The following is a 23,848-nucleotide window of genomic DNA, read 5'->3' on the forward strand; positions in this document are numbered from 1 at the left end:
AAAGAAAGAAATAGTTTTGCAGAAGCTGGTAGCTAGAAGTGAGTTTTGGGGTATGAGGGTAGCAGGATCGGTGACAGAAGAGGCCGGTTAGGGCAGCAATCATGGAAGTGTAAAGAGCTGCCTGAGGGATGTGGAAAGGCCTAATCCTGTGTGAGAATTCCCTGAGGTTGCAGCAAGGCCTGCTCACTAGTTTGCAGTTGGACAAACACACACCTCACATGATGAAAGGGCAGCACCTTTAGCAAACGGAAGCCCAAGAAGAAGCTGAGAACTCACTGCTTTGGTGGGATGGGAGGTCCAAGGGTGGTTAAAGTGCTGGGCTTCTAACCCACTGTGCTCTGTGTCCTCACTGAGATGCAAAGCGGTGCCAATGCAAGTTTATCTCCCCCAAACCGGCTGTTCCTCACTCCTCAGCTGAGACTTGCTTTTCCAGTCACAGGGAAACATGATCATTTCTACCAAACAGGATTTCCTTCCCCTTGTATATAGGGCACAGTTTACAGGATTAGCGGCTTCTCCTTGCAGTGCTTGTTTGTGCATGTCGCCTGGTTTGGGTAGTTGAGCTCTGACTTCTGGTGCCTGCTTGTTGGGTAGTTGAGCTCTGACTTCTGGTGCCTGCTTATTGATTAGAATTTAAGGTGAGGCTGAAGACAGGAATAAGTGAAAAATTTGGAAAGGTCCCACCGAGATTTGAACTCGGATTGCTGGATTCAAAGTCCAGAGTGCTAACCATTACACCATGGGGCCTACCTGGCTGGGATATCTGTGACAATCATTCATCCCTGGTAAGATGAACTTCACCTTTCAAGCTTTAAAGCAGTGATTTTCTACAAACTCAACAGTCCCCTCCAGAGTGGTTATTGAATGTGTGGCTGTTTTGGTTGTCTCAAACTCGGTGCACAACTGGCATTTACAGTACAGGGCCCAGAGATGTCAGAAGTTCTGCAATGGTCAGGACTGTCAGCACAGACCAGCCCAACTTTTCCATCTGGACTTTCAAGGACATTTTCTACCAGTTAAACCCCTGCTCCCACTCTTGAGTGTTCCCTCCTACTGGATCATGCTTTCACATACAGATGGCAAAGCTGTGAAGAACTTTCCCAGGGTTTTTGGTTGTTTTGTGTTTTGATCCTTTATTGATATGTTTCCCTTTGTCGTTCTTAACTAGCTGGGCATCCCCTTAATCTTTGTCGATGTCAGGTATGGCACATGGGTGGTGGTCGTCATCATCGCAGCCCAAGACTGGGAAGTCCCCAGATGTCTGGGGATGGGGATGGGGGGTAGGGGGGAGGCCAGTCTCTCTTGTAGGAGATACTATGTGTATCACACAGTATTGCAGTTAACTTGATATTGAGTGGAAATTTTCTGTTGCTCTGAGATTAGGAAGAGTACCCCATACTCTAAAAGAAGCTGCCAAAAATCTGCCACCACCTCAAAATACCTGTTCTCTACAGGAAAACTAGGGAGGGATAGAAGAGGGGTCAGTGTTATTGTCTTCATAGGGAAGCAGTGTTTGTGGTGAGTGGTTGTACACAGGTGCGTCTCTCATGGAAGGGGTCTCCAGCCAGTTCATGTTAGAAAGACAAGCAGCAACAACCAAAAGAGAAGACAAATGTCTATTTTCCTCTTATAGTGTCCCCAACAGTGGATGAACTGGGTCTTGAAATGGGGGGGGGGGGGGAATCTCACACTGTATCCCAACCCTACTGGCTTATAAATGCATGGAATAGAGGTGAGGAGACCGCAATAGAGTTCTAGTTGAAAGTTTTTAACTTTCAGTGGGTTTTAATAACCAAATATGCTTTCAAAAGTATGGAATTTTCCCATGGCACAAGAGTGAGAGATTTTAACGGAACATGTATGAAGATATGGTTGGAGAAAAAATAAGTCATGCCATGCTGAAAGATCATGGAGTTGAGACTCGCATTACCTTGTGATTCATCTGGAATGTTTTCTGTCCCACACCCCCTCCTGCAGTGAGGGCTTGGGGCAGATTGCTGGCCTCTAGACACTCCGTGGGCACTTGGCCAAGAGTGAACAGGCCCACACTGACTAAGCCAGCAAACCCAAGATGCACCCTATCTCTGGGGACAGAAGCTGTACATGGGCCTAGGGACAGAAAGATGGAGTCTGTGTCTTACTCTGCCTGCACTGCACCTGGCATCCTGGCAGTGGAATAAGACTGAAATGCAGGCTTTCCCCATTCTACCCTATATAAGTACTTCTTTGATATTCTCATCATCTTTGGCAGTTTTCCAAGAGGGGCAAAATCTATTTAAGTAGCAACTCTCTGTCTTATGGCCAAGACCTAAAAACAAGATCTGAGACTCAGGAAGCAAAAAGTGCAATGTTATAGTAGTACTTCTTTAGGGACCAGTTTCAGTGCCTTCTGGCCTTGGTGGCTTCCCTGATTATTCCATTTGGACAAAACTCACTCCGTGTGCCATTCTGGTGGCACCCTGTGCATGTCTCCCTAGGAACCCAGCTCGATGTTGGTATTGGTATCTCTTCCATGTTGGAGGGTTGGTGAGGACAGACATGTGTTCACCTCCTCCCCTTCCACTGCCTAGTGGAGATCCCAGCATGTTGCAGAGGTGAAAAAAGAATTTGGGATTGCAAGGAAAGTGGGACTGATGTTTACTTGAGCCCTGTGATTCCACAGACTTGCACATTCTCTCTGGAATTCAGCACAAGATTTTTATAAGACTCTTTATCAGCCAATCAGGACATCATCAGGAGAGAGTACTTGTGTCTTCTGTTTCAGAGAATGACTTTTCCTTAGAGGAATCAGTGCTCATTCACTCATTGTGCAAAGCCAGGTGGAACCCCTCCTGAGTGGAGGCCTGACTGATGGTCTTAAAGGACTGTAAGCTCCTGGAGAGTAGGGATTTTTGTCTGTTTTGTTCACTGCTCATACTCACGGCCTTGAATAGTGTCTGGCACAGAGTGATTGCTCAGTAAATATTTGTTGGATGAATGAACGAATGTTTCTCACTCTTTACCTTTTTACCCGGTACTTTGCTACCAGGTTTCCTGTATTACCTGGATGGGGACAGTGCACAAGGGGAAGGGAGATCTTCAGGGATGAGCAGGACACCCCCACTTACCCAGTCACACCCAAGTGAAGAGTCAGAAGCTGGCACTTTGCACTGCTGGGGAAAAATAGACTGGGTTCCAAGCATAAATGTAGAGAGGGCATCCTGGTCTTAAAATGTCTCAGTTAAAAGGTCTGGGAGGCATTCAGACAAGGGGGCCTTTCTGAATAGAAGGAAAAAAAAAACCTTAAAGGCTTATTTGGCAAAGGTCAAAGACGGAGTTCTCTAGGCCTGTATTTGCTGTCAGCCTTTCCTTTTTTATTATTATTATTTTTATTATTATTATTATTTTTTGCATGGGCAGGCTCTGGAAATCAAAACTGTGTCCCCAGCACAGCAGACAAGAATTTTGCCACTGAGCCACCATCACACCACCCTGCTTGTCAGCTTTTGTTTCAGTGATGAATTGATTCCAAATTTTATCTGCCACACTGAAAAATAAAAGTGTATTTGAATTTAATTTTTTAGTGATGGAAAGAATGAGTGACATAATTTTTAGATGTATGCTTTCTAACAGCTGTTGGATACCTGCATTATATGTTAAAATTTATTGTATTAATCATACATTAATCACCTAAGTGTTCGATTGCAGAAAGAACTCGCAAAGATCAAACAGTTTTTACTTATGGAACAACTTTATTATAGGCAAAGGAGACAGAACAGCAACAGCAGGAGAGAGTGTGCATTGAAAGGGGCCAGAGGTCTCAGGGACATCATCATTTGTGTCCCTCCACCACTGGGTTGGATAATGCAGGATATGTGTTATCTTAGGCCGTAAGACATCACGAGAAGCATGTTGGTACAGGAAGCCAAAGTCAGCTCCTGGTGGGGGGTTTCATAGTGAGCTGCTCATGTGGGCACATTCTAGCTACTGGACCTTAATCATTGACATTCTCTCTCCCTGCCCCCCAGTTCCCATTGAAAGCAGGTGGCTATCATAAATCAGGTATTATTATCAGGTGATATAATCTGGATAGGCAAATACATCCTGCTCCAAACAACTCAAGATTCCATAGTTCTAGAATGTCAATTATCTTTAGATAATCCAGTCTGTATCCAATCAGACCAGCTGGGATTAGCCCATGCTATACATATCTCTATGATATGTTGATGAAACCAGAAATATATAAAGCAGAGAACAATGTAAGATCAACAAGATCAAAAGCGGATGAAACCAATTTAAAGGCTAAAGTGATATTTAAAAGAAAAACTGTTCATGCAGTAAAGATAGTGTATACGATAGTCTGCAACTAAAAAATTAAAAATGGGTGGTTTTGGATTTTCACCTGTATTTGAAAACGGTCCTTTACAAAACTACTGAATTGGATTCTTGGATGCATATCTAGTCACCATGACATCTGGTTGGAATAATAAGATCCTAGGCAGGAAAAACTTGAGACTATGCTTTTAAAAAAATGAATGTCCATGCATTATTTTTGTCCTCTTAATCAAGTTCCTGGAATTGATATAAGAATAAGAAGAGAAAAGGGATTCTGGAAGTACTTTTAAGGAAAGCTTCCATTTCTTCTCCTTATTTAAAAGAATGTTTTAAGAATTTAACAGAGCCAGCACCCCCGATTCCCTGATATTAGGTTTGTTTCCAGTTTAGGGCTGGGCTGGAAATCCAGAGGTTGGTGGATGAAATCTGTCCTCTGCTTAGAGTCTCTGGGCTCAGGTTTTGGGAGAGTGAATTTGATATTTTAAGAACTTAGCCTAAAATGGTAGTTTTTCCTCCCTACTCCCCTGCCCCAAACCCTTCTCTCACTTCAAAAGAGCCAAATCATTTTTACTTCGGAAGAGGAGGTGACAAATACTCTCTTTATTTCCTACAAATCAATGTTCTGTTTTCCAGCAAATAGAATCAACCTTGCAATAAGTTTATGGTTTTATATATTCACACACATTTTATTTCACTCAAAGGAAAAATGTTGTTACTGAATTTTGCATGAAACAAAGTTATTGTAAATCTATATTGTGTTTTTATTTGGGTGGAATCTCCTGCTCCTTTCTCTCCTTTATTCATTCCTATTCATGTATGCTAACTTCAGATCAAGTTAATGGTGACGTTCTTCTCTAAAGCAATCTATGTTACAATAATCTTTTGTACTCCACTTGCACATTTACATAAACTAGATTTGTGGGAATGTTATGAGAAAAATGAGAAACAAAGAATTGCCACAGAATTTTAACTCAATATAGATGATTTTATGCTTAAAGGCTATTATCGATCACCCTGGCACATTACTCTGCAACAGAAAATGTATATAAAACTTGAAATATTATGTTTAGTGACTATAAAGTCTCTAAGTGTTTTAAGCATTTTACCTCAGGTTTGCGATGTCTTTAAAGTAATAGTAGTATAAACTCATAAGAAAATGCTGTGTTGGAAATGTACTACTTAATGAAGTATCCCATATCTCTCTTACAATCAGTAATACCCGTTGGCAGATGAAAACTTCCTGCGAACAGAATGGAAGGATTTGGTAGAAATTAATGGGCAAATAAACCTCAAGGTTTTATGAAAGGAAATGGATGTGAAATGCAAGGTAAAACCCTAGGTCCCACCGAGATTCGAACTCGGATCGCTGGATTCAGAGTCCAGAGTGCTAACCATTACACCATGGGGCCCCGATAAGCTCATCTCTCATTATACCACTGATGATCTAATTCTCCTTACCCAGCCCCCCTATTCTGCTTTTTCTGCTCTAGGAGTTAGTCACGGAAGTTTGCCTGTCACAAGCCTGCACGCAACATCTTTAGATCATCCTTTCCATCCTTAATGGAGAACAATGAGTTCCAAACGTCAGGAGTTCCTTCTTCCCCGCGCCCAGGCCTTTTTTCCAGGTGACTCAGGAACTCGGCGCCCCGATCCTCTGTTTCTTAATTGAAAAACGAGTGAGGTCGTTCACCAAGACTGAGCCGTGTGCCAGGTTTTATGACAAGTGTTTCATAGCCAGTGTCTCACCGAGGGCTCGCAGCAACCCTGTGAGGTGGGGACCATGATGGCTACTTTACAGGTGAGGAAACTGAGGCAGACACTGGAGACCCTGCATTGCGCTTCGTTCTGCTTTCATGAAAATCGTCTTTACCTCGAGGTGGTACCTGGCGTTTTGCGGACGCGATATGGAGGGATTTTGCCAAAGCCAGAGGGAGATGCTGGTGGAAATGCTTTATGGAAAACGGAGATGAGTGTGTTTGGACGACGGGGCTGGAAGGAGAGCAAAGCAGGCTTGGGAGCGCAGCTCAGGGGGCGCAGGGGAGAGGGATCCCCTCGGGAGAGTCCCAGGACGGAGCGCGGCCCACGGCCCTCGGAATCCGCTTCCACCTCCTGGAAATACGTGCGGGGAGACGCCCAAATGCGCTCGAGGACGGTCCCCGCTTCTGCCCCGCCTGTCCTTTCCCGCACAGACGCAGGCGCGCACACTATGAAAATCGATGAAACAATCAGTTTCCGCGTGGAGTTCTCGGTGTCTAAGAGTCGCGTCTTGGTGAACATCTTGGTGACGTCCTCACGCCGGCGGGAGCGCAACGGGGTCCAGCAGAAAGCGACGAGCGCTGCTGCCACTTCCTTAGTGGCCTGGGGACCGGCTTGCAGGGGCTCGTCAGGGCCCTTCCCGCGGAGGCCGGCCTGGGGAAGGCTGAGCTTCCGGGTCTGCGCAGCGAGGCTGCGTTTCCTGATTTCCGATTGGGAGCGAGGCCGGTGGTGGGCGTCAACCACAGCGCCCTCTCGTGGACTACAGAAGGCAAAACAAAACAACATTCTGCAAATAACCAAAGATTCCGTAAACCCTGCGAGGTTCTGGACAGGTTCTCAGCAGCGCACCCGTGCAGGAAGGTGCTGTGAGTAGGGCAGCGGCTCCCAGGCTAGCAGAGGACACGCACGTGCTCTTTCAGGGCCTCCTCCCTACAGCTTGGTCAGACCCGCATCCACAGGCAGCGGTGACGAGGTCAGAGGGAAACCCTCCCAGCTAGGCCAAGACTATGAGCAGCGTGGGCAAGCTGTCCCCTCCCCGCACCCTCTGGGGGGAAACAGGAGCACCTTTAGCCTAATCCTTGCTACCTGTGTGGGGATCAAAACTCAACTCAGTCACAAATGTGTAGCTAGTGCTGTGTCGGGTACAGGCAGCCCTGCAACCAATAGGTCACCAAACTTTGGCACACAGACTTCCAGGACGACGGGCCAGGATTGTATGGAAAAAGAAGAAAGGTCTTCTCTGATGTAAAATCTCATCTAAAAATATGCAAAATGCTGCAGTTCAATCCCATCCCCCCTTCTGCAGCCGTAGCTGCTGAGTGGCCTCATCAAGGCAGATGGTGAATCACCATCTCTTCAGGGAGACATCTGCTCCAGTCTTGGATAAAGATTTTTCTTAGAGTGGGTGTAGACTTGGAATCAGGGAATGAAGAAGACCTTGAAGAAATCTGGGACGAAGTGGACCACATAGATTTGAAAGCAGACATGGGTGTGAATTATCCTGGGATCTAGGATGATCAAACCGGATCAGGTGAAAGTTCCTGCATTCCCTACATGAGCGGGGCACTGTGGGAAAGATGAACGAGGTCACAGAACTGGTCCCTGCCCTGGGAGCATAGTAAGCAATTAAAATCCACAGTGCTGTGGGTAGCTGAACTCAAGGTGCTGGGGAAACACAGAGGGGTCACCTAAGCTCAGACAGAGAGCATAAGCAAAGGCCCCAGTCAGAGGGCTGGAGGGGCTGAGCTCAGATTTGAGGAATGAGCAGAGAACTAGGGTTCCTACTGTGAAGGCGGAGGGGAGGGCAAAAATGTTCTGCAGTTCTAAAATGAGCAGGGAGAAAAACAGATAAAAAGAGAAATAGTTTTACAGAAGCTGGTAGCTAGAAGCGAGTTTTGGGGTATGAGGGTAGCAGGATCGGTGACAGAAGAAGCTGGTTAGGGCAGCAATCATGAAAATGTAAAAAGCTGCCTGAGGGACGTGGAAAGGCCTTATCTTGTGTGAGAATTCCCTGAGGTTGCAGCAAGGCCTGCTCATTGGTTTTCAGTTGGAAGAGCGTTTACATGATGAAAGGGCAGCAGCTTTAGCAAAAGGAAGCCCAAGAACAAGTTGAGAAACTCGGGGCTCTGGTGGGATTAGGAGGTCTGAGAGTGTTTTACGTGTTGGACTTCTAATCCTTTGTGCTTTGCATGTGTGCTCTGCTTGCACCTCATCCTCACTGATATTCAAAGTGTTACCAGTGCAAGTTGATCACCCTCAAACCAGCTATTCATCACTCCTCAGCTGAGATTTACTTTCCTAGTCACAGGGAAACATGGTCGTATTCTACCACACGGGTTTTCCTTTTCAAGGCACACATATAAACCTCTGTGGAAATTAAGCCCAGAGAGAAGATCAGAGACACTAATTTCCACTTGTACCTGGGGCATAGACTACAGAGTCAGTAGTTGCTCCTTGCAAACAACCACTTGTTTGTGCATGTGACCTGGCTTGAGAAAGTGGAGTTTGATTTCTGCCATCTGCCTGTCAATCGGGATTTATGTTGAGATTGATGGCAGGGAGAAATGAAAAAGGTGAAGAGGTCCCACCGAGATTTGAACTCGGATCGCTGGATTCAAAGTCCAGAGTGCTAACCATTACACCATGGGGCCTAAGCAGTTATAACCTCTTTGATTAAAGTTCATCTCTGAGTAAAAGAACCTCACCTTCCAAGCTTTAAGCAGTGGTTTTCTACAAATCCTGCTGTCCTCTCCAGAAGGGTTTTGTGAATGTGTGGGTATTTTGGTTGTCTCAAACTCAGCACACAGCTGGCCTTTACAGGTCAGGAGTCAGAGACATTGGAAGTTCTGCAATGCTCAGGACTATCATACAATGAATTATCTTTAGGTCTGCAGGAGTTTTGTAAAATGACCTTGCATTTTACATCTGGATTTTCAGGGGCCTTTCCTACCAGTCAACTCCTTGCTTCCACCCTTGAGCATTCCCTCCTACTGTCATCCTCTCACATACAGTTGGCAAAGCTTTGAAGGACTTTACAAGGGCTTTTTGTTGTTGTTTTGTTTTTATCCTTTATTGATATATTTCCCTTTGTAGTTCTTAACTAGGCATTCCAATCACCTATATCGATGTCATGTATGACACACCTGGGTGGAGGTCATCAATGTTGCAGCCCACCAGCCTGGGCAGTCCCCAGAATCTCTTTAAGGCTTCTAGAGAGTTCACTGGTCCATGTCTGTCAGGCAGTTTTGAGAACCTCATCAAAACTGTCATTTTCATTGCACTAAATAATTATCTGTTTCTAACAGTCTCTGGGTGGTTCTAAGATCTGTGATGATAAGAGTGGGAGCAGAAAGTACCATTTCAATCTGGGTCTGTCTTTTCTGACAGTTTCACAGTAATGGTCAGTTCCACAGTATTCCTTAGACAATTCCAGTCACCAGTTGTCTTGGTGATCTCATCACTAACCTTGTTTTTCCTTTGGGAGACAAACCCAGGGTGCCAAATTTGTGGGCCAGGGCAGGCATGAATTTGTTCTCATTGGCATTGACCTTGGGCAGTGTGGTAGCTTAGAGTTATATACTCCAGAAAAACATGTTCTTAATTTTAATCTATTCATTTGGGTTTAATCCCACTGTAAATGGGACCTTCTGATTAAGTTACTTCAGTTAGGGTGGGTCCAACCCAATCAGGATGGGTCTCAATTCTAATACTGGAGGTTTTTAGAGAAGACCACAGAGAGAAAAGGCACAGGGAACAAGCCAGAAGTTGGTAGGGAAGTACAATGACATATCTCCCCCACTCTGAAATGAATGAAAACATCTGTGCAGAAAGCTAACATAAGGGGAAAACTTAGTTTAAGACGTACCTACTTTAGTGCTAGGACAAAATATAAGAAATCAAAATTAAATAAATCCTCCCATGACACTTCTCTGGTGTTCATTTCCTTGTTACCTATATTGTCTCATTTGATTCAAACAACTTCCTTATGAAATTGGGCTGATTTTCTGCTGTTTTGCAGATAAGGAAAGTGAATATGGATTCTATAGATTTGCTTGTGATTACAGTCACCTAAATGGCTTCCATGTCTTTGTGGTATGACAAATTACAGTTCCATTACAGATTTATGGGAATATTCCTTAGGAATAAGGCTATTTCCTTTACTTTGCCTCTTTGCTCACTAAACAGTCTGTAGTCAATTCTCAGGCTAGGTGCGACTCCAGTATAATTATCACAATGAATTCTAGTTTGATGACTATTTCTAGTGAGTTTTGTTATCATGAATATTCTTCCCAGAGGCAAAGATCCTAGCAAAGACCCTTCTGGAACATTCTATCACCATATCCAGTTCCAACAACTGAGGCTTGTTAGGCTAAACCGCTCCCCGCCCCCGAAGAAACCGGCCCTTAGCAAGCATTCCAGGAAAATTCCCCCACTCATAATGTCCAGGAGGCCCCTTGCAAACCAAACCTGCCCCAGCCCAGAGGGCAGTTGCATGAGAGTCCTTGCATCCCCCTCTGGCAACTGCATTCCTGTTATAACTCCCCTAATCCAACATCAACCCTCCAGCAGTTACAGGCGCGGCAGGTAGAATCTTGTGATAAACGCCTCGCTCAGCTCCCCCCTCCCTGCTTCTAAACCCACAATGAACACCTGCCAATTTCCTGCGCCCAAAGTAGACAATGAAAATCCATCCCCCCTTTCGCTATTTTCCCACTAACGTCCTATATAAGCGGTACCCCTTTCCCTGCTCGAGGCTGTTGCCATCTAAAAGGTCAGAGCCCACCTGCGCATAGCCTCATAATAAAGCTCTTTAATCGAGTTTTGGTTTCTTCTCTTCTCTCTGGTGGAGAAACTATGAAGGCTACAGAAACATTGCATGTTTCTGGAAGTATGACATACATACTTCTGTATGTCAGGGTTGCAGAACTGACTGTTTTCTTATTCAGATTTTTGCTATAGCTTGTATTGTACTTTGTAAACATATTCTGAGACAGAATGAAGAGTAAGTTCTAATAGGAAAATGTGAGGTTATAGTGAAGATAAAAATAACTGAGAAAAAACTTAGCAGGAAAGAGGTTGGAGAATGTACCTACAGTGAATATCTCAAAATAACAAAACTTCATTATTGACATTAGACCAATTTGTACATGTGAATGATCTCCTGCAAGATGGAAGATAAAGCCCTGTTAAAGGACATCGTATGGCTCCTATTCTCTTTTTTATTAAATAAAATCTTTAGCCTTCTTTGGCCTCTCTGCATGTAAAGTAGGAACTCAAGTCTGCTCTTTCTTTCTTATGATATTGACTAATAACATTGCAGAACCTAGCCTCAAAAATGAGTCTATATGACTATGTGATGATGCTGTGAATCAGTGATGGTATACTTCAGATGATTTTTATGCTGTGTGAATATATCTCAATAAAATTACTTTAAAAAAACAGGAAGTGAGACAACAAAAAATCAGGTAACAATTAAAAAAATGATTTTATAATAACCGAGGTAATTCTCAAAAACTGAGAAGGTGTCTAGAGCTCTCCCCTATAACTAGGAGTTACAATCTTCTTCATAAGAATAGTCAAAGAAGGTGATCTGTTGCATAATTAGACTTTCCCTCTTGTTCAAAATGGAGTTCTCTGCGAATATTCAAAACTCTTAGTTAATATAAATGTGGGAGTGTCACTGGCTTTATAAGGGGTCTCCTAAGAAGACCATACATTATACATTGTTGCAAAGCCCATTCAGTTATATCTATGCAGTGCACAATTCTGACCCATAGTCTTATTTGATCATATGCTATGAAAGCAAAAAACGTGGTATCAGTATGCATAAGATGCCTCTCTTAATTCCAAAGGGGACAATGATACTTTTTTTTTGCCCCACGCTCAGAGGAACAATGAAAATTATGTGACTGCTAGATGGATTTAACAAATAATTTGAAAGTCTGTGTTTCATTTAAAAATCATATGGAGAACAATGTTCAATTGGCCTCTATAGTTGTGCATATTTCAGGTTGTGGCATCATAAGCTCTTTATTGTTCATAGCTAGTTGTTTTATTCTGAAACTCTGTCACCATTTTGGTAAGACAGTTCCTAATATAGAACAAAGACCCTGGTGTAGCATTCAATCTCAGATGACATGCCTAGTTTTGTGGTGCTACCTTCTGCTGACCCTGCAGATTTTAGCTGCCCTCCATTTCTGATTTCTTGAATGTGATACCCACTTTCTTACTTCATCTGCCTAGAATGATATTTTATACTCTTCCCCTACGGCAATATTTATCCTGTGCTCCTGGAGTTTTTCACACATGCCTACTGAAACATTTGTTATATTATCATTACATGTTTTACCAATATTTCAGGCAGTGATTCTTGTGGAGACTGTATAGTGGTTACCAATGTGGATTCTGAAGCTGGACTCCCTATTTTAGAATCATGGTTTCATTACTTATTAGTTATACAAACTCAGGCAATTTCCTCAACTTCTCTGAGCTCCCATTGTATCATCTGTAAAACAGGCATGCTAATAATAATTTATCTCATAAGGTTGTTATGAAGATGAAATGGTTTAATATATGTAAAGAAGTTTTTAGGACATTATCTGACACATCATAAGCAATAATCTGTTATTATGAAAAAGAGCTGTCTCATTTGTTTTTACCACCAAGTAGAATGATGTACTGTAATTTATTGCTTTACTGTTGATCACAACACGTCATAGTGTTTCTAGACCTTTGAACTATAATCATGTCTCTGAAAACCTTGTACATGTATTATTTTACACATCTTCAAGAATGGTAAATTCCTAGAGGTGGGATTGTTAGGTGTAGTGATATCCATACTTTCCACTTTGATAGATATTGCCAAATTTCCCTCCATGGAGGCCCAACCAATTTGCAGGCCTACCATCAGTGACTGAGCACTAAGGTCAGAGTCTTATTCAGAATTTTTCCATTCTGATCCTAGTATACAATGTTTGGCCTATAGTGGCTAGTACAGTCTGAAAGAGTGTCAAGTAACCGCATGGAAGGATGGTTGAGGAAATGCAGTTGGGTTTGGTGGTAAAAAGAAAAACATTTTAAAACCTACTTTTGCAGCATCCTCTTTTGTAGTGAAGTCAATGAAAATTATAAGACAGGGTGGACATAGTTAAATTTACTGCTCACTGAACTGCTCTACTGTTGCAGAGCTTTCTTGTAGAACAGAGAAAGGTGATAAAAAGCATCGTTAAAGTTTTGTTAATGCCATAATGCAACGAAAGCAGCAGGTTATTAACACAAATCTGGCCAGAGCCCTGTTGTTTTAAAGGCTCTCCTGGAGAGAAGTGCTAATGATAATAACATGTCTCCATACATATTATCTCATGTTTTTCTGATACATATGTGAAAATGTGAAAGGAAAAAAGAAAACTGAGTGGCTAACAGCTGCATTTATCACTGTAATCTTCAAGTTACTACTATTTAAGAAAGATATGGGTACCAAGAAAAGTTATGTAACGAGATTATAACACAAGGCTAGGAAATAGTAAAGACTCAATAAACCTTGAATAAATGAAGAGTTTACAAGGGAGACTGTTTCAGAGCTTCATTTGCACATCTTTTCTCATTTTCACAAGAAGCCTCTGAGGTGGGTATTAACACCTAAAACAGGTATTAAAGCCTAATGGCAAAAGCATGGACTCTGCAGTTTGACTGCTTAAGTTCCATTTCATTCTATTTCTTGTCGTGTGTGGGCCCAGAGTAAGTTAACTTCTCTTTCTCCTCACATGAGAAACAATAGTGATGAAAATACTGTTAGGAAGAGCGCCATACCTGAAAGAGAATAAACGCTCACCCGATTGTGGAGAAGAAAAAAATTTACTCAGGATCTTACAAAAGCATAGGACTAGGCAAAAAACGGTGGTTGGCTGCACCAAATAATAGAATGCCATAGGTATTTATAGCCTGAGCCTAGCAAACAGGCCCCTCCCATTTCCCTGCTGATTGGATACTCCAGAGGCTATAGCTTATCTGGATATTCTAATTCAGATTTCATGTGGAAGGTGGCCGCTTTTGGTTATGCTTTACATTTCAATGACCCTGGCTGTTACTTATTTAAACTTTGCTTCTACCTATTTGGTGCCAGTTCTTGGCTTACATCAGAGGCGCTCTCCTTCTCTGCTTGCTAGACTGGTTTGAGCTGTCTTGCAGACCTTTCCTGCGCCATCTTGTGTGAAAGAGAAACTTAATTGTCTTACAGTACCTACTTCAAAGGCCTTTCAACCAGTTAACACACTTTGAACACTACAACATGCTGCATGGTGAGCCACAAGTATTTGTTAACAGGGCGCTCATTTTAAAGGTAAACAAATTTTAAAGGTAAACAAATACCCAGAGTAGTTAAGTAACTTCTTTAGGACCGGAGAGCAAGGGGTTTTAACTCGGGCCGGAGGCCAGTCCTCTTCCGACACAACCTGGGCCGCAAGTTTCGTTAGCGCATGGTGCCTAAGTTGGCAGTTTCCCAAGTTGCAAGTGGAGATGCCCCTCACTGATGACTCTCCGGTCCTCGCCCCGACGATCTCCGAGTCAGCAGTCCATTCCTTCTCTCTGGGTTTTTCACCGAACAGCTTACCTCACATGCGGCTTCAGAGGGTCTGGGGCAGCTGGGGCTGGAATCTCCGGCTCCGCCTTTGTTTGGAACAAAGGAAATGGGCGGAGCTAGAACGATAAACTTTCCCGCCCAAGCGCGCCTAGTTTTCAATTTGGTCCGTCATATTAAAATAAAAGCCCAGCCATTGTGCTCAGCTTGTAGTTCCGAATTCTTTCGCAGCTTGTGGCAGTTGCTGGAACAATGTCTGGTCGTGGTAAAGGAGGAAAAGGTTTAGGAAAGGGCGGCGCTAAGCGCCACCGTAAAGTGCTGCGCGACAACATCCAGGGCATCACCAAGCCCGCCATCCGCCGTCTGGCCCGGCGCGGCGGCGTGAAGCGTATCTCCGGCCTCATCTACGAGGAGACCCGCGGGGTGCTGAAGGTGTTCCTGGAGAACGTGATCCGCGACGCCGTCACCTACACCGAGCACGCCAAGCGCAAGACGGTCACCGCCATGGACGTGGTGTACGCGCTCAAGCGCCAGGGCCGCACCCTCTACGGCTTCGGCGGCTAAGCTCCTGGCATTGCAGTTTTGTTGCCAAATCAAAAAGGCCCTTTTTAGGGCCACCCACCATTTCCTTTAAAGAGCTGGAAAGCTGTTAGAATGTTTCAAGGATGTGTTCAGACGTACGTGTACTAGTTTTTGCGTTTCACTACGGGGTTTGAAGCTGAAGGTAACTAGGCAGGCCATGGAGATGGTTCTGGATTGCAGGCCCTCGCCCTCATGAACATTTGCAGAATGCAAGTTGTCCCACATTTATAGCTCTTCACTGAGAAGGCACTTAAGTGGGACAAGCGATTTCTTTATTAGATCAGGGCATCTTTGTAGCCAACATTCATTACACGAGGTACTTAACGTCTTAGAAGCCATTTGATTGAGGTGCAAAAACTTACTGTAAAAAACGTGGAAAAACGGAGGGAAGTTACACCCAATAGAGAACACTATATTATAGGCCATCTTGATGTATAAAATATACTTACTACTAATAAGGCCCTCCGCATGTAAAATGACAACCCTTAATCTCCACAAGCTTGACACCACGCAAATTCCGGAACAATACATTTGCTCCAGGAATTACGTATGACAAAAAGTATCTGCTCTTTCTTGAAAGTATGAGTGGCTCTGAAAAGAGCCTTTGGGTTTGACGGAGATTATAACAATTTACTTGGAGCTGGTGTACTTGGTGACGGCCTTGGTGCCCTCGGACACGGCGTGCTTGGCCAGCTCCCCGGGCAGCAGCAGGCGCACGGCCGTCTGGATCTCCCTGGAGGTGATGGTCGAGCGCTTGTTGTAATGCGCCAGGCGCGACGCCTCGCCCGCGATGCGCTCGAAGATGTCGTTGACGAACGAGTTCATGATGCCCATGGCCTTGGACGAGATGCCGGTGTCGGGGTGGACCTGCTTCAGCACCTTGTACACGTACACCGAGTAGCTCTCCTTGCGGCTGCGCTTGCGCTTCTTGCCGTCCTTCTTCTGCGCCTTGGTCACCGCCTTCTTGGAGCCCTTCTTCGGGGCCGGGGCGGACTTGGCGGGCTCAGGCATGGTCAAGAAAAACTGCAGCGATGTCGAAGAAAATGAGCGGAAGATTTCTCGGTCTTCTTTATGTAAAGCTGCTTATTCAAATGAAGTGGTGAATAGTCAAATATGTGATTGGTGATGAACTGTGGATGACATCATGTATTAACTGTCCAATCAAAATAAACGTATTTCAAAATTACGATTCTATTGGCTTAAGTGAAACTGTACCGTTAGCCAATGGTACAGTTTTATTTTCGCGCCAAGTAGTGGCTATAAGATATGCTGCTCAGGCGGCCTTATTTTCTTCTCTTTTCTCCACAGAGTTTATTCAAAAAAGATGTCTGGACGCGGTAAGCAGGGCGGCAAGGCCCGCGCTAAAGCCAAGACGCGCTCTTCCCGGGCGGGCCTGCAGTTCCCAGTGGGCCGTGTACACCGCCTGCTCCGCAAGGGAAACTACGCCGAGCGCGTCGGGGCCGGCGCCCCCGTGTACCTGGCGGCGGTGCTGGAGTACCTGACGGCCGAGATCCTGGAGCTGGCGGGCAATGCGGCCCGCGACAACAAGAAGACCCGCATCATCCCGCGCCACCTGCAGCTGGCCATCCGCAACGACGAGGAGCTCAACAAGCTGCTGGGCAAGGTGACCATCGCGCAGGGCGGCGTCCTGCCCAACATCCAGGCCGTGCTGCTGCCCAAGAAGACCGAGAGCCACCACAAGGCCAAGGGCAAGTAGAAGTCTTGTGTTTAACCACCCTACGGAACCAAAGGCTCTTTTCAGAGCCATACACTGCTTACTGTGAAGAGCTTTACCACTTCTAAAACCTTTCGAAGTCTTTCAAGAAAGCAGTCCTTGAGTAGGTAAGTCAGCAAGCATTAACCTGAGAGTTAAGTAAAGTTTTATTTGCCAGTCTTCTTGCACAGATAATGGTGGGTCCACAAGTTTTGGTGGTGTGGCCACTTGCTTTAGTGACAAACATACCCTCCTGTATTTCTAAGCCGTCATTAGTTTCCAGTTCTTACGAATTAAGATTTTAAGTACAGATTCTGGTGGGGAAATTCAAATTATACCAGGGCAGATACCATTTTGTGGGGAATCTTCGCTTGAGTGTTGACTGGTTTTTGAAACAGACCTACCTAATCTTGGTGTCAGTGTAAACTGCTAACTCACAGCTGGGTTTAGTCAGTATTAATGGGCAAAACAGTTGGGTGAGGTGTGAGGTAACCACTCTGGTTATTCTCATATATTTCAAATTTCCTTACCTCTGCACAAATTCATTCTTTTAATAAAAATTGTGAGCATTATCCCTTTAGAATAAAACATGACAGGGTTGTTGGCCTGGTTTCTTCTGATTTCTTTAAAAATCATATTTTGATGCACTAATGGGATCAGATCAGATCTTGTCGATACACTAATAAAATCGATTTTTTAGAAGCAAAGGGATTACGTGCCTAGAATAATTTTACAATATGTGAAAGTGAAAAGTTGGCTCCTGGATGTTTCCCTATGAATTTACACATACCAAGTCAGAATTTTGCTGCCAGAAGAATTCTAAGTATTCTGAAAACAGCAATTGAGAAGAGAGGCCATAGAGGTGCTCTGTCCAGTGTGTGGACTAGTACAACATAAGATGTCCATTAACAAAACTCACATCGGATTTGGAAGATAGTGCAAAAAAAAGGAATAAAATAGTTCATTGATTTTTATATTGATTACGTGTTGAAATGGTAGTTATAGATATTAACCAAAATTTTGGATTAAACAAAATATTGACATAAATTTTACTTGGTCTTATTATTGTTTAATACAGGTACTAGAAATTTTTAAATTTATGTAGCTCTCATCTATTTCTATTGGAAAGCACTGGTATAGAACTAACTATTTTGCAGGGAAAATGGGAAAACAATACCGATGCTGTGGATAACTACGACTACCAGAGGTTTTGGAGCAGAACAAAAAAAATTTCGAGTGCATAACCAATGCGGTTACGGGGTGGGTTGTACTGACTTTTGTCAGCTTAGTTCTGCCTCTCACTATAAATAGGGGGCCCTGCGCCTCCCGTTCACTTTTTTCCTGCGGGAGTCGATGGCTCGCACTAAGCAGACGGCTCGCAAGTCCACGGGCGGCAAGGCGCCGCGCAAGCAGCTGGCCACCAAGGCTGCCCGCAAGAGCGCGCTGGCCACGGGCGGCGTGAAGAAGCCGCACCGCTACCGGCCCGGCACCGTGGCACTGCGCGAGATCCGCCGCTACCAGAAGTCCACCGAACTGCTGATCCGCAAGCTGCCGTTCCAGCGGCTGGTGCGCGAGATCGCGCAGGACTTCAAGACCGACCTGCGCTTCCAGAGTTCTGCCGTGATGGCGCTGCAGGAGGCGTGCGAGGCCTACCTGGTGGGGCTGTTCGAGGACACCAACCTGTGCGCCATCCACGCCAAGGGCGTCACCATCATGCCCAAGGACATCCAGCTCGCCCGCCGCATCCGCTGGGAGAGAGCGAAAGACTTGAAGATATGAGTTTCAAATCGCTAAAGGCTCTTATCACGGCCGCCGCATTGCGCACTGAGAAGGGCTGTTTACCTACGTTTTTGCAAGGTTTTCCGGCTTGTTTTGGACAGGTGGTATCCTGCTTTAATTCCTGATTGTTGTGGTGGTGTATATTACCCATTTTTCCTACTGCAGAAAATTTAAAGCCTTGCTCTACTGGCTGTATTTACTGTTCAATTATCAAAGTTGGTTACATTAGTCCCTTAGAAATGAAAGAACTTTATTGTCAGTGGAAAGTAGCACCCAGAATTTCCAAATATGGAAATTCAGATAGATATTTTGCAAATTTCACCTAATATCTAGAGGAATCAACATCTTAAGGTAAATAGTGAGTGTCCCTTCTCAGGAATGAGCCTGCTGGGGAGGAAAATAAGGTATTTTGAAGGGAAGCAGTGCCCTCTAAACCACTCAAGCCATTGGCATCCAGGGTAGATTGCCCAACAGATTGCTCTTGAGTTTGTAAAAGCATGTTGTCTTCTAAGCTGGGAAATTTAAGAGCTATTTATAAATTGGAACGGGTCCACACATTTCCTTGAACATGCAGGCTAGTATTCTTGCTGACTGGGTAGAGTTCTAAAGCCTTTGGGTATATGCAGCCAATAAACTTCCTCATATTAAGGTTCTAATTATATGAAGAATTTTTTTTGGGGGGGGCAGTGAATAGTTCTAGCGATATGGACAATTCTAATCGTGTGTATGAATACTTACCTCAAAACGCCATGTGCTTAACTGTGATAGACTGATAGCTTTATAGCTAAATTCATTCTAGACTTTCAACACTTATCATTCAAGAGATTGAATTTGATATAGGAACAACATACAAAAATGAATGCTCAATGAGGCCAAGTCATTTTGGTGCATGCTAATTGGTAGAGTGGAATGCCATTTACTAAAGACAAAGGGTGATGGTAAGTTCAGTCTGGGATATGTATTTTGAATTTCCTGGCAGATCAAAGCATTTCAGAAGATAAATGAAAATGCATGTCTGGAATCCAGGAAGCAAGTGTGAAATGGAGATAATGATGTGGGAGACATTAGTACACTAAGAAATATTTAAAACCAAAGAAGAGACATATACACATTTTGGCTCCTGTCTTTTGCAACCCCCTTGATAATACTTGTCCTTTCCCTGCACACATTACAAGTTGTCTTTGGTAATTTTTTATCTGCTGGAATTCCAAATTCAAATTTTCTTTAACTTCTGTTTATTTCAACATTACTCCTTATGTTACTCTAATACCCTGCCCTTATTTCCTTGGTTACTTTTGTTATGTTGTGTCTTATTTGCTATTGTTTCTCCCCATTAAACCGATCAATATATAATACTAATACTAATATAACAAACATGCTGTGTCTTTGATACATGGCAAGTAAGTGCTAAATATTTTTAATTAGAAAAGCTAAGTATATTGAAACTTAATAAAAAGGGGTGGTGCAGTGGTGGCACAGGAGCAGGATTCTCACCTGTAGTGTGAGGATCCAGGTTCCTCATGTATAAAGAAAAACTGAAAGCTAGCATACTTCAATCCTTTCCAAAGCAGTGTAAAATCAACTTGCATTGCTTCTGTATGGATAGTAACACTTCAGGATCTTCTTATATTTTGAGATGCTTTTTCAAATTGTAAATCTTGGAATGAATCTAATAGCACTCAGGGACATCCCCTCCAAGCTTGGCCATGTATTTTGCTTGGCAATCTGCCAATCTGCAAAGATTCTAAGTACTTGAAAAATCACAGGTGTTATGTAATAGGCATCCCTTTTACATTCCTGGCTCCCTAATGGGTTTCCTTGTACTATCAATGGAAGCCAATACTCTACTGAACCCCTCTGAACGAGCCCCTTCCCCTTTACAGGTGGCTAGTGAAAAGTTGAGAATCCAATAGTTCGTGTCACCTTTTTTTGACTATAGAAGTGGCTCTGAAAAGAGCCGTTATTTTTGTAGGCAGTCATGCTTAACCATTATTTAGCCTTGTGGTGACTCTCGGTCTTCTTGGGCAGCAGCACGGCCTGGATATTGGGAAGGACGCCGCCCTGCGCGATGGTCACCTTGCCCAGCAGTTTGTTGAGTTCCTCGTCGTTGCGGATGGCCAGCTGCAGATGGCGCGGGATGATGCGGGTCTTCTTGTTGTCGCGGGCCGCGTTGCCCGCCAGCTCTAGGATCTCAGCCGTCAGGTACTCCAGCACCGCCGCCAGGTACACCGGGGCACCGGCCCCGACGCGCTCGGCGTAGTTACCCTTGCGGAGCAGGCGGTGCACTCGGCCCACCGGGAACTGCAGGCCCGCCCGGGAAGAGCGAGTTTTGGCCTTGGCGCGCGTTTTGCCGCCCTGCTTACCGCGGCCTGACATGCTGCAAGCCTAGCAGATGAGAACTGAATGAAGCCTAGGCAGCAAAAGCGTTATTTATAGCCATTGCTGGGCGCGAAAAGAAAGCTGCGCCATTGGCTAATATTTTACTTAACATTTGGACCAATGGAAACGCGATATTGCAGGATGTTTGTTTTGATTGCCTGGAATTGGTATTCTACGTCATTCTAGGATAACCACCAATGATCAGAGTACTTTTTTCTCCTTCATTTGCATAAGAACTTGTAAATAAGGCGGACACCCTCGAAAGAATTTTCATTGTTTAACCCACCATGCCTGAGCCGGCAAAATCCGCTCCGGCCCCGAAGAAGGGCTCCAAGAAAGCTATCACTAAAGCGCCAAAGAAGGACGGCAAGAAGCGCAAGCGCAGCCGCAAGGAGAGCTACTCGGTGTACGTGTACAAGGTGCTGAAGCAGGTCCACCCCGACACCGGCATCTCGTCCAAGGCCATGGGCATCATGAACTCGTTCGTCAACGACATCTTCGAGCGCATCGCGGGCGAGGCGTCGCGCCTGGCGCATTACAACAAGCGCTCGACCATTACCTCCAGGGAGATCCAGACGGCCGTGCGCTTGCTGCTGCCCGGGGAGCTGGCCAAGCACGCCGTGTCCGAGGGCACCAAGGCCGTCACCAAGTACACCAGCGCTAAGTGAGTTCTTCCCCCGCGAGACAAGTGATTCGGCTGATTCAGACCACCACCTCAAAGGCTCTTTTCAGAGCCATCCACTCTTTCAAAAGACAGCTGGCACTTGTTTTAGAGGTCCTGCTTAAGAGAAAGCAGTTTTACTCTCAAGCCTTAACTAAATTCTCAAATCTTGACTAAGTGCACTTTAGCCAATAGCTTGGTTTAGATTTACACTGATTTGTTTTCAGGTTTTGGTCATAAGTATTCTGTTTTGTAGGTGAGCGGCTCTATTGGGCAGGAACTGCGTTTTTCCCGGCTCACACTCCAACAGCGACCCATGTTTTCAAAGTGCTTGCTCTCTGATTAGTTAATGTCTCGTTCAAGTAGAAACTATTACTCTAGGTATGTAAACACAATTTTAGGTAAGGTATTTGGGCTGTTTGCACGCATCCTTCGCACTCGCGGCTGGGCTGTATAATGCATCTTTAAGGTACAATTCCCCATCTAATAACAGGAATGGACGTTGTGTTAAGGGCTAATGCAAATGATGCCCAGGCACTTACTGGACTGCGGCCACATTTGAGAATCAGGTGTCCCGCAAGTACGCAGACTGTTTCAATAGAGGGTTGTCTATCAAATTATCTCTAAAGAGGTACATGACCATTATAGACTAATCCGATAACGACTTTGGCGCAATATCCGGAAGAAGTGCTTCAGCTCAGGAGGGCGGCAGAGAACTTCAACGCGTGGGTAAGCGTTCGCCTGTTTTCAAACAGCAGCAAGATCTCAATTATTGGCATCTCTTGGAATAACCCAAAAACAAGCTTTAGGAGAATAGACGGCGTTTTGATCAAGCAGACGTTATCTAACTCCTCAGCTGGTTACTTCTCCTTGCAATTTACCTACACCCTGGTTTTTACCTTGTAACTATAAATGTAAGACTTAAAAAACTGTTAGAAGGATTAAATAGTTTTGAGTGGCCTTGTAACAGTCAGGGTTTGATAAATAAACCTGAGTTATTTATCTTTATCGGGCTGAGAGTGAAGGGTTGAAAAATTTAAGACTTGCTTCTCCACCATTTCAACTTCCTTTAAAATATGTTCCCATTAGAGCATTTGTCTTTTCTATTCCATGTAGACAGGAATGCCTAGTGCCTCTGATGATAGGGGAAGCCTGCATTAAATTGTGTCTGGTTTGGGGGCTGTACAGGATCACTGGTTGGAGGAAATCCAGGGAAGGGCTACTATTAGATTTTTGTTCAAATGTGAAGAACTGGAAAGTGCGGGTTACAGGAAAGAGTACAAGTGTGCCAAATTTTCTTGTTCTTAAGGCAAACCTTAAGATTTGCTTGTTCAATCCATTCACCATTCTTTCACATTTAATCAACAAGCTAGTCGTGAGTGTCTAACATGTGCTAAGAAAGGCCCCTGATATGGGAAAGTCCACAGTGTCCTGACCAAGATAAGACAATAAGGACTCCAAAAAAGGAAGGGAGCAAAATGGGGCCTGCCCAATTTGGCAGGATCCTGTGCAGTATGAGGGGGTGAGGGAAGATGAGTAAGCAGAGAGTTCTAAGCCAAGAGTAGGTTAGAGGAGTCCTTTAGAGTTGCTAGAGGCTGGAATGGCTGCAGATAACCTGGAAAGATAAATTGGGGGACTTTGTATAACTTGAAAAGGGATATGAAGTTTTATTTACCAGGGGAAGGTGGGTTTGATGCAGAATTAACAAATCTTGTAAACCTTGTTAAAAATCTATTATTAAATGCCATTATTCCAGTGATGTGGTTGAGAGTAGATTGTAAGGGGTGAGATTTGAGGCCCAGAGGCTGGTCATACCACTCAGAAGCAAGAGCTGGAACTAAGGCAGGACAACAGTGGAAGAGGAGGAGGAGGGGGGTAGGGATTTAAGGGATAAAGGAGGGAAAAGGGATAGGGCTTGCTGCAGATTCTCTTGTAGGGGAAGGTGAGAAAGGACACACATGGAGCGATGCCAAGGTTTCAGCTTGGGTAACAGTACTCAATATTACTTTCAGTTTGCTACAGCTGCCAGAATGCAAAATGCCAGAATGGGTCGGTCTTTGTAGAGGGGATGTATGGTTCTAAGGCCATG

At 44.4% G+C, this 23,848-nt stretch overlaps 6 protein-coding genes and 3 non-coding genes across 9 annotated transcripts; 4 read left to right on the forward strand and 5 right to left on the reverse strand.

The window, feature by feature from the left end:
- Positions 1–675: 675 nt before the first annotated feature.
- TRNAQ-UUG (transfer RNA glutamine (anticodon UUG)) lies at positions 676–747 on the reverse strand. Its single transcript has one exon. It is a non-coding gene; the product is annotated as a tRNA-Gln (tRNA).
- A 4,904-nt stretch (positions 748–5,651) lies between these two features.
- TRNAQ-CUG (transfer RNA glutamine (anticodon CUG)) lies at positions 5,652–5,723 on the reverse strand. Its single transcript has one exon. It is a non-coding gene; the product is annotated as a tRNA-Gln (tRNA).
- Positions 5,724–8,648: 2,925 nt separating this feature from the next.
- Positions 8,649–8,720, reverse strand: TRNAQ-UUG (transfer RNA glutamine (anticodon UUG)). The gene has a single exon. It is a non-coding gene; the product is annotated as a tRNA-Gln (tRNA).
- Positions 8,721–14,833: 6,113 nt separating this feature from the next.
- Positions 14,834–15,244, forward strand: LOC143669001 (histone H4). Its single transcript, XM_077143578.1, has one exon. The coding sequence runs from the start codon at positions 14,897–14,899 to the stop codon at positions 15,206–15,208; it is 312 nt and encodes a 103-aa protein (XP_076999693.1). The 5' UTR covers positions 14,834–14,896; the 3' UTR covers positions 15,209–15,244.
- A 568-nt stretch (positions 15,245–15,812) lies between these two features.
- Positions 15,813–16,272, reverse strand: LOC143669002 (histone H2B type 1-C/E/F/G/I). The gene has a single exon (XM_077143579.1). It carries the CDS (start codon positions 16,235–16,237, stop codon positions 15,857–15,859), a length of 381 nt encoding a protein of 126 aa, XP_076999694.1. The 5' UTR covers positions 16,238–16,272; the 3' UTR covers positions 15,813–15,856.
- Positions 16,273–16,535: 263 nt separating this feature from the next.
- LOC143669003 (histone H2A type 1) lies at positions 16,536–17,081 on the forward strand. The gene has a single exon (XM_077143580.1). It carries the CDS (start codon positions 16,551–16,553, stop codon positions 16,941–16,943), a length of 393 nt encoding a protein of 130 aa, XP_076999695.1. The 5' UTR covers positions 16,536–16,550; the 3' UTR covers positions 16,944–17,081.
- A 1,212-nt stretch (positions 17,082–18,293) lies between these two features.
- Positions 18,294–18,719, forward strand: LOC143668966 (histone H3.1-like). Its single transcript, XM_077143568.1, has one exon. It carries the CDS (start codon positions 18,294–18,296, stop codon positions 18,717–18,719), a length of 426 nt encoding a protein of 141 aa, XP_076999683.1.
- Positions 18,720–20,331: 1,612 nt separating this feature from the next.
- On the reverse strand, positions 20,332–21,105 carry LOC143669004 (histone H2A type 1-H-like). Its single transcript, XM_077143581.1, has one exon. It carries the CDS (start codon positions 21,093–21,095, stop codon positions 20,709–20,711), a length of 387 nt encoding a protein of 128 aa, XP_076999696.1. The 5' UTR covers positions 21,096–21,105; the 3' UTR covers positions 20,332–20,708.
- Positions 21,106–21,364: 259 nt separating this feature from the next.
- LOC143669268 (histone H2B type 1-K-like) lies at positions 21,365–23,609 on the forward strand. Its single transcript, XM_077143910.1, has one exon. It carries the CDS (start codon positions 21,386–21,388, stop codon positions 21,764–21,766), a length of 381 nt encoding a protein of 126 aa, XP_077000025.1. The 5' UTR covers positions 21,365–21,385; the 3' UTR covers positions 21,767–23,609.
- Positions 23,610–23,848: the final 239 nt, after the last annotated feature.

Source organism: Tamandua tetradactyla, chromosome 25 (assembly GCF_023851605.1).
Source record: "Tamandua tetradactyla isolate mTamTet1 chromosome 25, mTamTet1.pri, whole genome shotgun sequence".
NCBI classification, from domain to species: Eukaryota; Metazoa; Chordata; class Mammalia; order Pilosa; family Myrmecophagidae; genus Tamandua; species Tamandua tetradactyla.

Bases quoted from the DNA above. Each gene is read 5' to 3' on its own strand.
- LOC143669001 (XM_077143578.1), top strand. From the start codon at position 14,897: ATGTCTGGTCGTGGTAAAGGAGGAAAAGGTTTAGGAAAGGGCGGCGCT.
- LOC143669002 (XM_077143579.1), bottom strand. From the start codon at position 16,237: ATGCCTGAGCCCGCCAAGTCCGCCCCGGCCCCGAAGAAGGGCTCCAAG.
- LOC143669003 (XM_077143580.1), top strand. From the start codon at position 16,551: ATGTCTGGACGCGGTAAGCAGGGCGGCAAGGCCCGCGCTAAAGCCAAG.
- LOC143668966 (XM_077143568.1), top strand. From the start codon at position 18,294: ATGGCTCGCACTAAGCAGACGGCTCGCAAGTCCACGGGCGGCAAGGCG.
- LOC143669004 (XM_077143581.1), bottom strand. From the start codon at position 21,095: ATGTCAGGCCGCGGTAAGCAGGGCGGCAAAACGCGCGCCAAGGCCAAA.
- LOC143669268 (XM_077143910.1), top strand. From the start codon at position 21,386: ATGCCTGAGCCGGCAAAATCCGCTCCGGCCCCGAAGAAGGGCTCCAAG.